This window comes from Sturnira hondurensis, unplaced genomic scaffold (assembly GCF_014824575.4).
Source record: "Sturnira hondurensis isolate 20B ecotype Veracruz unplaced genomic scaffold, ASM1482457v3 Scaffold0007401, whole genome shotgun sequence".
NCBI classification, from domain to species: Eukaryota; Metazoa; Chordata; class Mammalia; order Chiroptera; family Phyllostomidae; genus Sturnira; species Sturnira hondurensis.
In genome coordinates, this window is record NW_028080032.1 from 6520296 (window position 1) to 6535750 (window position 15455).

Below are 15455 nucleotides of genomic sequence, written 5' to 3' on the forward strand. Positions count from 1 at the left end.
TGGGAAAGAAAGCCTGACTGTTTTAGGCACTGACCTCAAAGCTTCTACTGATCAGTGGCTGGGCCATTAACAAGATCTTTGTCCTTAAATAGCTTTTTTGAGGTGTGTCCTATAGAAGAAATCCTCCAAATGCTTGGTGATTAAAGAGTTTTATGGTCATAAATGAGATCCATTTCTCTGGATTATGCAAATGCCCTTAAAAGGGTTTCACACTAACCCTTTTGGGAAATCACCCTTGAGTATAAATTGGAATCCTTGCAAGATTTATGCACCTCTCAGAGAGTCTCAGTGGAGCACATTAGCTCACTATGGGCTCTGGGGAGTTCTGCTGTTAAAAAGTCTGATCAACACAACATCTCCCAACTCAGGACGACTCAACATCCCTTTTAAGGTGACAGCTGATCGGTAGAGGATTCTGTATTCTCTATTCTGCTAGGATATTCTGCTATATATTCCATAGAGTAAACTTGGGGAACTATTACTTTAAAACTCCTTCACCCAGCAGGTCACATTGCTAAACATATGCCGTAGCTAAAGACATCATTTTCCCTAGAAGAGGAGGGGAAAAGAGTTAATTCTGTTAGTAAGGCTAGTCTTGCATCACTTTAAGAGATGTATTCTTCTTTCTTTGAAGTCAGTAGTGTAAAAAACACCCCACTTTTCTAATTTGCACATGTGTACTGGAATTTCCAGGCAACTCATGTGCTGACCTGCGAGGTCACCTTCATGGCCTCAGGGTAGTTTACAGTGGGGGGTGCATCGGAGCTGGGCGTGAATATAGCTCAGGGGTGTGCAGCCAGAACCCCAATCAGGATGCTGCCAGTGGCCCCCAGCACGGCGCTGGCTTTTGCTGGGCTTTTCTTCTGGACTCACCCCACCAATTGCTTTGTGGGCAGGAAGAAGATGAGTTCATTGTGGAGGGGCTGCTGAACATCTCCTGGGGGCTGCGCCGACCCATCCGTCTGCAGATGCAGGATGACAATGAGCGCATTCGCCCCCCTCCTTCCTCCTCCTCCTGGCACTCTGGCTGTAACTTGGGGGCGCAGGGGTAAGTAAGGACTAGGGGCATCTGGGGGTTCTGTGTGTTCTTGAGCAGGTAGATGCCACCTATTCCCAGCCAGCCTTGACCCCAGCTCCTGTTCCTGCCTGTTCTGCTCTGGGAAGAAGAGAAAGGGGAAGGCATTGGTGTAATCGGGCTTCCACCCCTGTCACCAGTTACTGAGTGACAGTCAGAGTGTAGATGGGAGACACTGAGTCAGAGAGAAGCACCAAAGCCTGGTGAGCAGTGTCCTGCCTTGTGGACAATTCCCAAGTCTCTGAGAGGCATTGGTAGTGGCCAGCCAGGCCTGGCCCACACATTTCTGACAGGGCACCTGACGCTCCAGCATCCTCCCCGCCTTGGACCATCCCATAGAGAGACCCTGCTCTGGAGACATTTAGGGCTCAAACCTTCAGACTAGAGCTTTCCGTGTCTTGGGAAAACCCGGAAGACGAAAAGGAATATCAGACCCCGTCCGAGCCATCCAAGCTGGGTGTGCCGTGGTGTGTGATGGTCAGTAGTCTGGGAGGCCCTCTCTTCTGAGTCCCCATTGGAAGACCTGCAAAGGCTGAGCCTGCTCCCCTCCTCCCTCCACCGCCAGATGGGTAGCTAAGTGCCTCTAGTAAGGCACACCCTCCTGACTGTCTTTCTGGGACTTCAGTTTTTAGGGTCAAGTGACTAGCACGTTTTATCTTGAAACTTGCTGATGCTGACTGCTTTCTGACCAGAGCACGGGTTGAGCGTGCCAATCTCTCAGCCAAAACCACAGCGATGATGGTTTTTCTCTTTTAAATGAGAACCAAGGCTTCTCTGTTTGCCACATGGAACGTTTTGTTCAACTTCGCAGCTGAAGCTATCTTTCTCTGAAGTTGAGAGGGACATTGTGGCCAAGCCCTGGAGCTGATCTGGTTGTTTTCTAAGAGCATTTAAGGAGAAAAGTTTTTGCCCATCCCACCAGATGCTGGCATGCCTGGCCATGGCTCTTCAGTTTCATCTGTTTTTGCTGTTTTCACACTCTGCTTTGCATTCCGCACTCCTACTGTACTTCATTTCCAACGGGCCAAATTTTCCACAGCCCCACCCGACTCCCAGACTAGGTTACATTCCATTCCCTAAGTGAGATGATTTCTGAAATTTCACTAGACCACGTGGCCTGTGGCTGGGCCTGCGGAAGGGTCCTCTACACACTTGTGTCTTTTCCCTTCCCTGTGGCATCAACCTGGTGGTTGGTTGGTTCTTGAGAGCTGCAAATACTGTGAGTTTTCAGAATGTAAATAATGTCAACCCAGATGCCTGCTATAATACAGTGAATGCCTGGACCGCTGTGTTAAGAAGGATGCTGAGACCAGTTTCTCCTCCTGCGAGAAAGAGAGCTTTGGACAAAGGAGGGGTGGGTGCTGGGTGTTCACCATTCTGGAGAGGCTCTGACCGGTTCCATTCTGGGGTCAGAGGTCACAGGTTATACTACAGTAGGAAGTTCCATTAGATTTCTCCATTTTAATTGTCTTCCCTGAAAACTATCATCCCCTGAACACGGTCCTATCTATCTTCTGGGTCCCCGTGAGCCTACGCTCTTCTCACCAGGGGGTGGTCCTCGTTGTTGCATGTGGTTCTCCATTCTGGCCAAATCCTCTGTTGATTTCGGGTGTGTTTCTGTGAGCTGCTCCCATTGCCCTTTTTGGCTTTGAGGAGTTATTTACCAGTCATCATGGCAACAGCAGGTCTCAGCTCAGGTGGCCTGCCCGAGGCCCTTTCTCCAGCATGGTTCAAGAGCACCACTCAGTCCCTGCAACCCCGAGAACGCCGTCACCAGCGTCCCTTCCAAAGCTGCCCTGACCCTTGTGGCAGCTGACCCGTTCCTTTCCATTCCTCGTCGATGCCAAAGCAATTTCTGAGTTGTTTCTCCAACAGAAGTGGATCCGAACTGGAACCTTGTCCTGAGAAATAAATGGCCATTATTGGGGACTTTCAAATAAGCTACAGAAGCCACACGTGCTTAGAAATTCAGCGCAGGCCACACATGAGTTTTGTTCTTTGCGATTCTCCAGCCTGGCCTTGATGAATTGGGTGCTTCTGAGGCTGCAGCTGCAGGGACTGAGCGTCTTCTCTCCCCAGACCTCCCCCCCCGCCCCCGCCGTGCTCAGCCTGGAGCTGGCCCAGCCTCCTGGGGGCAGTCAGCCAGCCCATCCAAATCCTTTATCCCCAGCCTGGCGCAAGCAGAGTGCTCCCTGTGCAGAAGTGGGGGGGGGGGGGGAGGGGGCGGGGCGGGTGGGAGTGGGCGTGGCTCCCCAGAGGGGCTGAACTAGACTCTCTTGTCTGTTTCCTGCCCGCAGCACCGTCCTGAATCCCCTTACCATGCCCGACATTCAGATCACAGAGGTGGACGCTGCAGCCGAGAGCGACCAGACATCAAGCCCCACAGGTACACGCGTGGTGGGAGGAGCCTCCAGCCTGGGGCCAACTGCTCTGTGAAGATGAATGTAATAGATGTTGTAAACGGCTATTTAGTTTCTGAGTAAATAAAATCCACGGGATTCAAGATTCAAAAATATTAAAAAGTATTTAAAGTTTTTCATTTCAGCTACTGTATCTTGCTGCATATAATGTGCGCTGTGTTGCCCAGATTTTTGAGGGCAAAATAAGGATGCGCATTCTATACGGGTAGCACCTGAAATACTTTGTGTCTGTTCTTGTGTTTTATGATTTGTTACATAAAATCTCTCGTACAGCCCTGGCTGGTGTAGCTTCAGTGGATTGAGTGCGGGCCTGCGAACCAGAGGATCGCGGTTCGATTCCCAGTCAGGGCACATGCCTGGGTTGCAGGCCGGTTCCCTGCAGGCCAACTCCCAGCAGGGGACACACAAAAGGCAACCATACATAGATGTTTCTCTCCTTCTCTCCTTCCCCTCTAAAGATAAAATAAATAAATAAAATCTTAAAAAAAATCTCTCGTACCATAATATGTTCAAAAGCAAATGCTAACATTCCTTTACAATAAAAAAAAAACCCCACAAGTATCTGCATATAAATAAATAAATAAATGAGAGAAACAAAAGATCTTTTTCCTGAAAGTTTGGGCCAAAACCTTGGGTGTGCACTATACACGGCCAAGTAGGGTCCTCATCATCACAGTTCCCTCCATAGAGGCCGCCTAAAGGCACGCCTCCCGAGATGCTCCTTACAAATAGAAGCAGGTACGCACCCACAAAGCTGTATAGTTGGATGGCATTTCTTTCCTTCCCCCTTTCACCTAAGTGGTGGCATTTGCACACCTCTGTTTCCATTTATCAGTTTGACCTGGGGACTGTCCCATACAAATCCATAAGGAAGGTCTGCGTTCTTCGTAGCTCTGCAGTGTTCCTTTGTGTGGAAAAATGACCACTTCCGTAATCACTCTGTAATCGCTCCCTACTGATACATACTTAAGTCATTACCAGTCCCTTGCTATGACAAACAAGGTTGCAGTCAGTGTCCTTGCTGATGTGTCATTTCACACATTTGCCAGTATCTGCAGGGTTCTTTCCGGTGGCATTGCTGGGCCAGAGGCTGTGTACGTTTGCAATTTTGATAGTCAGTTTGCAGTATCTTACAAGCCCTGTGTCATGCGTATCCTGTGCCTGGCACTGTTCTAGGTGCTCTCCACGAATTAACCCATTTAAACCCTCACAACAATGCCATGACCTGAGGTCTGTTATTATCCCCATTTTATAGATGAGGAAACTGAGGCATCACAGGTTAGTGTTATGTAGTAATGGTGAGTTGGAATGTGAGTCTGTGCTCTGAACCTTGGCACTGTATTGCTTCTCAGTGAAATTTGCATTGTGTTTTTCTCCCAGCAGGAAATACTGATTTTATAAAATATGTTTTTGGGGAGGTGGTGGGTGCTGTAGTGTTGGCCACCAAGAGGGTACCATGTGCAAACTGCCATGTGCTGGGCCCAGGCAGACGGAGCTCCTTTCCCCCTCCCCTCTCAGACTCCAGAGGCCTGAAGCCCCTACAGGAAGACACCCCGCAACTGATGCGTACACGCAGTGATGTTGGGGTACGTCGCCGGGGCAACGTGAGGACACCCAGTGACCAGCGGCGAATCAGACGCCACCGCTTCTCCATCAATGGCCACTTCTACAACCACAAGGTAGAGGGGTTAGGGTGGTGTGGGGCGGGGGACCGGGGAGCAGCCTGAAGGAGGGCAAAGCCCCTTCCTAAGCAGCTGCCACTTCAGGGCTATGGACACCTGGGAAGGCAAGTGTTTGCCGTTCTGCCTTTGAGTTGTGGGTGGGCTGCTGGCTCTGTGAGGAATGAGGGATCCCAGGTCAGGAGACGCCCTAGGTGGTGGGTGAGAGAACCCCACAGACGCCCTTTGTCAGATACCAGCCAGTCCCTATGTTACTCTCTTCCTGCTCCGTGTGCCTCCCAGCTGCTGTGTGGTCTGACTTCTCCAAGAGTTAAGGGCAGCCCCCAAGCAGAGCTGTGAGACTCAGAGGAGGGGGCATCAGGAGCCCACCTGCCCCGCCCCAGTTAGCTGACTCTCCTTCCCTCCTGCTGCCTGGTTCAAATCTGGCCTCAGAAGCAGGTGTATCATGGGAAAGTGGTCAGAGACCTCCTCATGTTGAAGTCGCAGTGCAAGGGACCCTGTGTGTGTTTTACTGGGAGGGCCTTTCTTATTTAGTCTTATTCCCCCTCCCCAACTCTGCCACTTGGAGGTCTTAGACCCCTCAGCTCCTGAGTTAGGCAAAGCTGAGGGCTCCTGGTTGACATCAAAGCCCAGGGCTTGCTGGGCTATTTGGAAGCTGTCAGGGAGCACAGCTTGAGTGTGATCATCCCTGTACCCTTTACCCCAGGTAACAGGGTGGGGTTCCTGGGTTTTAGGCCCTGTCCTTGTCCCCACTCCTGCCCTGAGCCGGGCCCCTCTGTTGGCAGACGTCGGTGTTTACCCCGGCCTACGGCTCCGTCACCAACGTCCGCATCAACAGCACCATGACCACCCCGCAGGTCCTCAAGCTGCTGCTCAACAAATTTAAGGCAAGTTCCCTCTGCTGGTGGGCTCGGACAGGCAGCGGGTGTGCCCTGGGGGCCCCAGAGGTATAAAGGTGGGGGCTGTGGAGAGCATGTGGTGAGGGGGACACCAGGCAGAAGTTTGGGGTTTTCAGACCCCGGGCGTCAGCATCACGTGGGAAGTGTTAGAAAGGCAGCTTCTCGGCCCCGCCCCTAAAGCCGGAGCTCAGAGGTGAGGCCAGGGACCCCCACTCAGCCAAGCTTGCAGGGAATTCTGGTGCTGCCGAAGCCTGAGCAGCACCGGCCCTCGCGGCTTTATGGGCCACTGGAAGGGTTGTGGGCCTGACAGCCAGTCTGGGGTCCTGTGCACAGATTAACTTCTGGAATACAGTTGGGGAACCTACTCTGAAAATGGACCTTCAGTAGATGTGCAAGTTATGGTGCATGAGCATTTTAAAAGTCCTATTACTCTATGTGTTTTCTACAATCCCCTTTCTATAAGTCTTTGAGAGACCAGGTATTCTTATTTTAATGGAAGCCAGTGTCACTGAGGGGTCTAGGAGCACAGGCTCTGGATTCAAGTCCCCATTCATCACCTACCCACTGGTTGAACGAGTTGGGGCAAGTACTTAAGTTCTCTGTGCTTCTGCTCCCTCATCGGTAAAATGAGGGTATCCGGACCCCATTATGGGGTTGTCGTATTCAGCAAATTAAGGTGTAAGGTGTGTAGAAATGCCTCACCCAGTCCAATAAATGTTAGCCCTTATCTGTTATTATCAATAACATTACCTGCTGTCCCAGTTCCTTATCTCTTCGGAGAGCTGCAGATAAATAGCCCTCCCCGGAAAAAAGCCTAAAATCTACTTAGCTTTGCAGTGATAAGGCAGGAAAGGCTCAAAGTTCACCCGTGTAATACCTGTGTTCCGCGAGCATCTTTTGCTTCCGATTCAGATTGAGAATTCGGCGGAGGAATTTGCTTTGTACGTGGTCCACACCAGCGGTGGTAAGTCCGAAGAACACAGTGTGCTTTGAAGACTTTGAATTAACTCAAAACAGCAAGTTAAAAAACAAAACAAAACACCCTCTGCCTCATTTGCTTCTGGTTTATCGTTCGGAAACTTTCAAGTGCCATTTGCCTCCCAGACTGGGGGAATGTCATGTGCGGTCAGTAAACACACCCTAAAACCTAACGGAAGGGAACTGGATTTTCCCAAGAGACAGATAAAACCAATGCTTCCACCGCAGCATCTCCCAAAGTGTTTGAGGCACGGAAGTATTGTTGAGGAGGGAGGAGGCAGAACATTTGCTTTGGGCTGCACCTTTTGAATTGTTCATTTGCAAATCAGTCTCCCGACTTGTGTGGCCGCATCTCCTAAGGTGCCTAGTCCATGGGGGCCCCTGAGTTGACTCCTTCTTATGGTGACAAAGGCCTCAGGGCTGACAAACTCAGGGCTGCTCCTGTCTGTGTGGTTCCAGAAAAACAGAAGCTGAAGAACACCGATTACCCGCTGATTGCCCGAATCCTCCAGGGCCCGTGTGAGCAGGTCTCCAAGGTGTTCCTTATGGAGAAGGACCAGGTGGAGGAGGTCACCTATGATGTGAGTCCTTTTTTAGTCAATGGGCTGTCCTCAGGGGTGTGGGGGTTTGGTTGAGGTACCTGCAGCTGGGGTATAGCTTGACTTTTGGCTAAAGACTGTGCCCCGTTTCACTGCCATTCCTCAATGCAAGATTCTGTTGAAGAAGTAGTGGCCATGGGGCCAGGGGAGCAGATGCAGAGGCTCGGATGAGGGCAGGCCCTGTGGGAGTCGTGGGAGGAATGTTTAGGCACAAAGTGATTTCCACGGAGAAGTAAATGTCTTGAGCCTTTCTGGGGTACTATACGGTGGCCGAGAAGTTTCTGCAAACTCTCTTGTAGCAGCTTTAAGAAGTGTATTAGTCAGTTTCTGGTACAGTAAGAAACATCCCCAAATCATAGCCACTGACGACAGCAAGCATTTACTTTTTGCTCAGGATTCTGCAGGCTGTTAGTAGCAGCTCTGCTGTAGGCTGGGGGTTGAGGGTCTGCATCGCATGTCTTATTCAGAGACCCAGGCTTAGGGGACAGTCATTACCAGGGTATGCTTCTCACAGCAGATGGCTGGAGTGCAAGAGACAGGGTCAAACCATGTGAACTCACTTCAAGCCTCTACACAGACTTGCTGTGTGTCGTCCATAACATTCCACTGACCAAAGCCAAGTCCAAAATGAAGAGGTTGGAGAAATGTACTTCTTCCATGGAGAAGAGTGGATAGAGTAAGGGAGGGATTCTGGTGGGGAAGGAAGGAATGGTTTATTAACTTAAGCTCACCTGGAAGCCACATCGCCCCCACAGCCTCTCAGGATCAAGTTCACATTTGGATGCCTGCTTGAGACACGGCCATCATTCTGAGTCATGATGCCTTAAATTCTCTTAGGGGAGAGCAGAGAGGTATGTGAAATGTCACAGGTTCAGGTCTTTCTCTGCATCACAGAATCAGGACCAAGTGCTGTTTCACGTTAGACATCACCTCAGCAGGGACTGGATACGTGAGATGACAAGTGAGAGGTAGTGACAGTGTGTCTCGTGAATAAAGGGGTCTTCACTGCAGACTCCATGCCAGCCTTGAGAAGAATGAGGCTTGGCTCCTGCCTTTAAGGAAATCCTGGATTGAGGCAGAAATAGATTTCCTGAAGCTTTGTGCCTTATGTGAGAGAGACTCCAGAAGGCACTGGAATCATCCTGGGAAGGGTCATGCACGCCAACTTCTTCTTCCTCCCCAGGTGGCCCAGTATATAAAGTTTGAGATGCCTGTCCTTAAAAGCTTCATTCAAAAGCTCCAAGAAGAGGAAGATCGGGAAGTAAAGAAGCTGATGCGCAAGTGAGCAGGGCCCCCAGGTGGTTGGTCGGGCTTCCCCTGGGGCCTCCCTTGAGAGGGCTCTCTGTTCAGGTGCCTTCCATGGGGCTGAGCAGCTGCATGGGCCTGGGTCTTAGGGACCTTCTCCAGGGGCCTTCCCACTGGTGAACCCACATCCCAGATGGGGACACAAAACGGCAGTGTCTGGGCCTCTCTGCTTCTCATGTCGGCTTCTTGCTTTGATGTGAGACATAAAGATGTTCTGGGGCTTTGGGAAGGCGGCCGCGGCAGGTGGTCTCAGCAGCCACCTCTGACGTCCCTGCCTCACACCCTTCTTCCCTTTTTTACATTTCTTTGATGGAAACGGCATCTGGGTTGACAAGTCCAGTTAAACTTCTCTCTGGAGAGGATTGCATGGTTTTTGTTTTTGCTATACATGGTCANCTTCCATGGGGCTGAGCAGCTGCATGGGCCTGGGTCTTAGGGACCTTCTCCAGGGGCCTTCCCACTGGTGAACCCACATCCCAGATGGGGACACAAAATGTCAGTGTCTGGGCCTCTCTGCTTCTCATGTCGGCTTCTTGCTTTGATGTGAGACATAAAGATGTTCTGGGGCTTTGGGAAGGAGGCCGCGGCAGGTGGTCTCAGCAGCCACCTCTGACGTCCCTGCCTCACACCCTTCTTCCCTTTTTTACATTTCTTTGATGGAAACGGCATCTGGGTTGACAAGTCCAGTTAAACTTCTCTCTGGAGAGGATTGCATGGTTTTTGTTTTTGCTATACATGGTCATAAGGTAGAACCGTTGATTCATTTTTGCCGCTACAGAAGAAAGCCAACGCTATAGTTGCCGTATCAATGATAATGACTAGTAGAATAGCAGTTGACATTTACTGAACACTTACAATGGGCCGACCTTTAAAAACGGCTTTTGCTGTGCAGTGCAAAGACCTGAACGTAAGGGATGTCCCCTTTAGCCGTGCACAGGGGCTCGGCGTTGCCGTAGTTCGGGGAAGGGATGGGGATACTGCACTCACCAACGAGCCATGGGCCTCCCTGCCTGGTAGCTGCTATACTGCAAAACGCAGGCACTGGTACTAGGTTGAACCACACGAAGCTGTCATTTTTGCAGCATCCCCGTAATGGTCAAATAATGGGAATTTCACGTGGGCTAGCCTAGGCGAGGGTTGTACAGGATCCGGCAGAAGTAACGCCATCTAGGGTGGTTGGTAGGGAATGTGACTGTCTCACACAAGATGGACAGCAATTTGGACATTTCACCTAAAATGTCCTATGGCGTGCTCGAGTGTGATGTTGTTATGTTACACAATGACGTGCATATGATTTGGTAATAGAAGATTTTGCAATGAAAATGGGGCGTTCTTTGTGCCGGACCCTGTCTTTACTATGCGTGTGAAGGACTGGACATAGTGCCTTGGGCATAGTAAGCACTCAGTTAATGGGACCCTTATTACTGTTTCTGTTATTTCACCTCTTCATCCTTCTTAGCCAGACTTTCTAAGTATAGTAAAATAATCCAGTTTGGAGTTAACCTCATCAGTCCCTCTTATTCTGTTGTGGAAATGAACACAGCCGCCAAGCGGCTATAGAGGGCCAGTGGCAGAAGCAAAGGGGGTAGAACAGTTGCGCACACTGACCTGGGCTGGGAAGCAGGGCTGCGAGGAGGTGTGTGTTGCCTTCTGCTCTCCATTCCAGCTCTTTCTGTCCCCAGGTACACCGTGCTACGGCTAATGATTCGGCAGAGGCTGGAGGAGATAGCCGAGGCCCCAGAAACAATCTGAGCCACGAGGAGGAGGGGATCCAGACACCACAAGGGCTGCCGTTGACATGAGGAGACCTGCAGGACGCTGGGTGCCTTCCTTCCACAGAAACATTTAAAAACCTCTTCAGCTCCGGGACGGAGAAGCCAGCAGAAAGCTCCCCATCCTCGGATCCCTGCTCTTCTTCTTTCTTTCATTTACAAGGACTTCTGATTTTTGTTATTAGGAGGACCCAAAATGTGTATGTGTGCATGCACACACACATCCGCACATGTGTGCACACATATACATGTCCACGTGCCTACCTGATATTCACATGCAATTAAATTCCAAGCAACCAGCACAGGTGCCATGAGGCTGGTGGATGGGCTACTCGAGGGCAGGAAAATCAGGGGAGGCACCCGTCTGAGGGGTTTCAGGCTGAAGGAAATTTCTCTCTTCAAGTGCCTGGGAGCAGCCACACATGTCTGCCCATGTTGGGAAGGGGGAGGGGGCTCAGTGAGCTTCCGTGCTGGTAGAGATGCTCCCTGTGTGCCCAGAAAGATGTGTGACTGAGATCCTTGGAAATGAACAAGACGACAGCCCCATGCACTTAGGGCAGGTCTCATGGAAAGAGAAAGATAAACCATCAGTGGGGTAGATGCAATAAGCCCATGTTTTTACACTGGAAACTTTTATTTTGAATAACAAAGATGTATGTGGTGATCTCTGTGGGTGCCCATAAAGAATGGATTCTGCCTCTGGCCTCACCCCTGTGGCCACCCCTAGGAGCCTGGTGGGGCGCCTGCTTTCTTTCAGCACACAGAGCTGCCGGCCCCAACTCTTTGGTGCCTCCTTGAGGTGAAGGAAGGATCTCATGAAACAGGCCTCACTGGCTTGCAGTTGGCACTGGCTGGCTAGTGTGACCGAGGCCTCGGCTGGTTCTGGGGTGTCGCTGGTGAGTGACTGGCCTTGGGGAAGTGTAGCGGCTCCTTGCGGACATGGCAAGTGCCTGCGAGCCCAGCCCACTTTCACATCAGCAGGGGGTCTTTCTGCACCTGAAGCTGCGCTTCCCTGTGTTTGAAGCCAAGGCTTTATTCTTCCCGAGGCTGGATTCTAGCAAGTCACTTGCCTTTGTGGAGATGGACTCCGAGGACGAGGACGAGGACTTGACTGAGTGTGGGGGCGGGTTCAGGGAAGCACTTTGGGTTGCCCTGTGAAGGTGAAGAGGGAGGGCGGAGCTTCTTTTGCAGCTTCCCTGAGCAGCCCCCTCGGTGATCTTTAGGGCAGACCCTATTTCGGGGGGAAAAGGGCAGAGACAGTCTGACCCCTCTGCCCTCCATTGGGAAGATGCCAGGCAGCTGGGTGCCAGTGCAACTGATACTGTTTGGAGAAGGGCAGGCAGGTGCTTGGAGCAGGGCACCTGGCTGTGGAGATCAACAAGCAAAGACAGGAGCTCTTGACAGCAGGCGACTGTGGGCCTCGTTGGGGAAGGGACGCTCCTCATCTCCTCCACCTCCTCTCCAAGAATGGTTTAAGAGCTGGCCAGTTGAGGAAAGAACCACTGTAGATCTTTGCAGTAGACCTGTTCCTGCCCCAGGCACCCTCTACTCCCGTCCCTCCGCTCTGGCCTTTGTGGCCTCTTTAGACGGCTCACAGTGTGGGTCTTATTGTTGACTTTCAAAAAGATGGCATGCTGCCACCTGGCATTTTTCCAGGGGTCTCTTAGCAAGCCTCCCTCTTCTGTGGGGACAGCACCAACAGCCCAGTGGGGTGTGGACTGGAAATCCGGAGGGCCTTAGTCTCAATCACACACCTCGGTGAGCTTTGCAAAATGCACAGACTTGGGGAAAAGGCGCGGGGGGGAGGAGGGGGGCTTCCGTTGTTACCGGTGGGAAAGAGCCGTGGGTAAGTGTGAACATAACTTCCTGAGTTTTGCATTTGAGAAAATGACTTGGAAAACATCTCTTCCAGTTATTTTTAGGTTGGACACTCAAAGCCTTGACCCCAATAATTCTCCTTGAAGAGCCGGGGGAAGAATTTCCACTAGGAAAAGACTAACTGCTAACTTTTACTGGACAGCCTTTTCTGGTTTGTAAAGGCTCCCTTTAAGTTTGCACTAGGACCATGATAGTGTTCAATGTAAAATGGCAGGTTTGCCAGGTCACTTTACAAGAAAGTGCTGGGCAAATTTGTCTCTATGAAGACGGGGGGGTTGGGATGGAAGTGAGGGGAACCATATTTTACGCAGTGCGCGTTCCTGCAGGCCATGCATTTCCAAACTGGGCCACGCTGCTTAGAGATCACTTCCCATATCCTAATAACCTGATCAGGATTTTTGAAGTTTTTTGAAGCAGCAGCAGCTGAAATAGACACTTCTCCACAATGTGGAGCAGGATTTTCTCATTGGTATCAGATGGGCCTGTGGCTTTGAACTTGTCAACTGATTTGTATGGGTTTATGTAATTGCGTGCAATGAACCTGAAATCGTGTGAAGAACAAAGGCCAATTTATAGGATTTTCCTTTAACTTGTGTAAAGCAGTTATAGCCACAACTGCTTTCTTTTGCCAGGGGCTTATGTTACAAGATGATCAAATGAAGGAAAACCTGAGTCCATCTGGCTGGGAAGGGAGTCTGGCCCCCCAGGGGATGGTGGAATTAAGCACAAGATCATGCTCTGTGATCACATTAGTGGGAAGGTGATGAGTTAAACGGGTGTGTGTGGGGAGCGGGCAGGGTTATCTGGGGGAGAGACCGAAAGCACAAAGGATGGGTGTGCTGAGTGAGCTGGAGGGGCATGTACACTGGTCTCCAGGCTGGACAGACTTTAGGAGTCGAGACTGAGGTGTGAGGATCTCTGATAAGCCACCCATCCCTATGACAATTGCTGAGACCCGAGGTTGAGATTTTGGTCTGAGACTTCAAGGAGAAGTATTTTCACCCTTCCCCCTATGGTAGGGGCCAGCGGGGAACAATCTGTACTCTCTCCTGGAAATCTCCAGGTAAAGACATCTCATCATCAGAGTAGATGAGACTTCGGCATGTAATGACAAATAAAATAACTGTTCTTTGACGCAAAGACGTCTTGGCGGGAATTCTTTTCTGTGGAATTGGGTAGTTATTTCAGAGTGTCCGGAGGGTGGAATGGGCCACAGAAGGGCGGGGAGCTCTTTTAAGAAAAGATCTCTCTAAAAAAAAAGAAGTTATTCCAGAGCGCTGGGGCATGGAGAACATGGTGTCATACATGCAGAAATTTCTGTCTGAATAGGGGAATTTCAGAGTCTTCCTAGTGACCAAACCATGATGTGGGGGCTAGGACAGGAGACAGAGGAGATGTCCTCAAGCCTCAAGGCAGCGGCATGAATTATCACCTTAACTAGTTTTACACAAAGTGTGGCTTGAATCAGATGAGATAGGAAAATAATCACCTGTCAATGTAGAAATAAAATGAAATGTGTCACCTCTTCTTTCGAATGTAACTGAAAGTGTTTACCCTGTCACGGGAGGCTACAGCGCCCCCTGTGTTTTAACCGAGCGCTCGGCACTCTGTGAAGCCTCTCTCTGCTTCTGAGTCTTCCAGGCAGAGCTCGGACCTGTTTTGCAGGCTGATGGCTCCTGGCCTGTTTTTGCTCGTGTTTCCTAAGGGTTTCCCCACTTGTTTTAGTTTCGTGAAGTGTTTTTTTTTTTTAAATCATAACTTGACTTTTAGCAGTGGTACATGACCTGGTTTAATGTTTGTTTCTGAACTATAAATGTACGTGTTTAGATATTTTAACATAATGTGACAAGGCTTCCTAGGGAGCCATTTCTGTAACATTTTGGTATGTTTTGATGCACCTGACTTAGATCTTGTTAAATAAAGCACTTTTCAAAGAGAAGTCTTCTCTGCGTGGGTTTGTGCATGTCCGCTGGGCGGGGCGGGCTCTGTGGTGTGGGAGGATGGGGCATACAAATGTGAAAGTGTCCCCAGGAGAGGAGCTGATTGCCTTGGCCTAGAGTTTGTGGTTTGAATGGGTTTACCCTTGGCTGTAATATTTCGAATAAGTGAAATAAGAATGCCCCTGTATACGTGTTGAGTTCAGGTCTCAATGGAAAGAGCTGGGAACTACCTTTCAGTGAGGCTGGATTTTTGTCCTGACTTGTTGGGACGAGCTCACTGAGCCTTTAGGACTTGGTTTTCTCACCTATAAAATAGCCAAGGGGGTGTGGGGACCCGGGCTTGCCTCTGTTGGCGGCAATCCCCCAGGAGTCACCAAGTGTGAGACCTCAGACTAGGGCCCAAGTTCACACCCAGGGTCAATTTTACCTGTCCATTTGGCCAGGCCATGGTACCCAGGTGTTTGGTAAAACATTAGTCTCCATGTTTTTGTAACTAGTCTGGGTATTTTTAAAGATGAGATTAACATTTTTTTTTAGATTTTATTTTTAGAGGGAAGGGAGGGAGAAAGAGAGGGAAACATTAATGTGTGGTTGTCTCTCGGGCGCCCCCTACTGGGGACCTGGCCTGCAACCCAGTTACCTGGCCTGCAACCCAGGTACGTGCCCTGACTGGGAACCAAGCCAGTGACCCTTGAGTTTGGAGGCTGGTGCTCAATCCACTGAGCCACACCAGCCAGGGTAAGATTAACATTTAAATCAGTAGAGTTTGAATAAAGCAGATTTGCCTCCACAAAGTTAAAGGCCTTAGAGAAAAAGACTGATTCCCCTGAGAGAGAGGGAATTTTGCCTAGTCTGCCTTTGGACTTGAGCTGCAACATAATAGCTCTTCCCCAGATCTCCAGCCTGCCAA

At 50.3% G+C, this 15455-nt stretch overlaps 1 protein-coding gene across 4 annotated transcripts in view; it reads left to right on the forward strand.

Annotated features, from left to right (window-relative positions):
- RASSF2 (Ras association domain family member 2) overlaps positions 1 to 14539 on the forward strand; it is a 37203-nt gene extending 22664 nt beyond the window's left edge. For all 4 annotated transcript variants that reach the window (XM_037051702.1, XM_037051701.1, XM_037051703.1 and 1 more), the window contains exons 4-11: positions 897 to 1048; positions 3373 to 3461; positions 5014 to 5174; positions 5960 to 6061; positions 6986 to 7037; positions 7511 to 7632; positions 8834 to 8931; positions 10638 to 14539. In XM_037051702.1, the coding sequence (XP_036907597.1) occupies positions 897 to 1048; positions 3373 to 3461; positions 5014 to 5174; positions 5960 to 6061; positions 6986 to 7037; positions 7511 to 7632; positions 8834 to 8931; positions 10638 to 10707 (846 nt within the window). In that variant the 3' untranslated portion in view covers positions 10708 to 14539. The remainder of the gene's footprint in view (positions 1 to 896; positions 1049 to 3372; positions 3462 to 5013; positions 5175 to 5959; positions 6062 to 6985; positions 7038 to 7510; positions 7633 to 8833; positions 8932 to 10637) is intronic.
- The last annotated feature ends 916 nt before the right edge of the window (positions 14540 to 15455 follow it).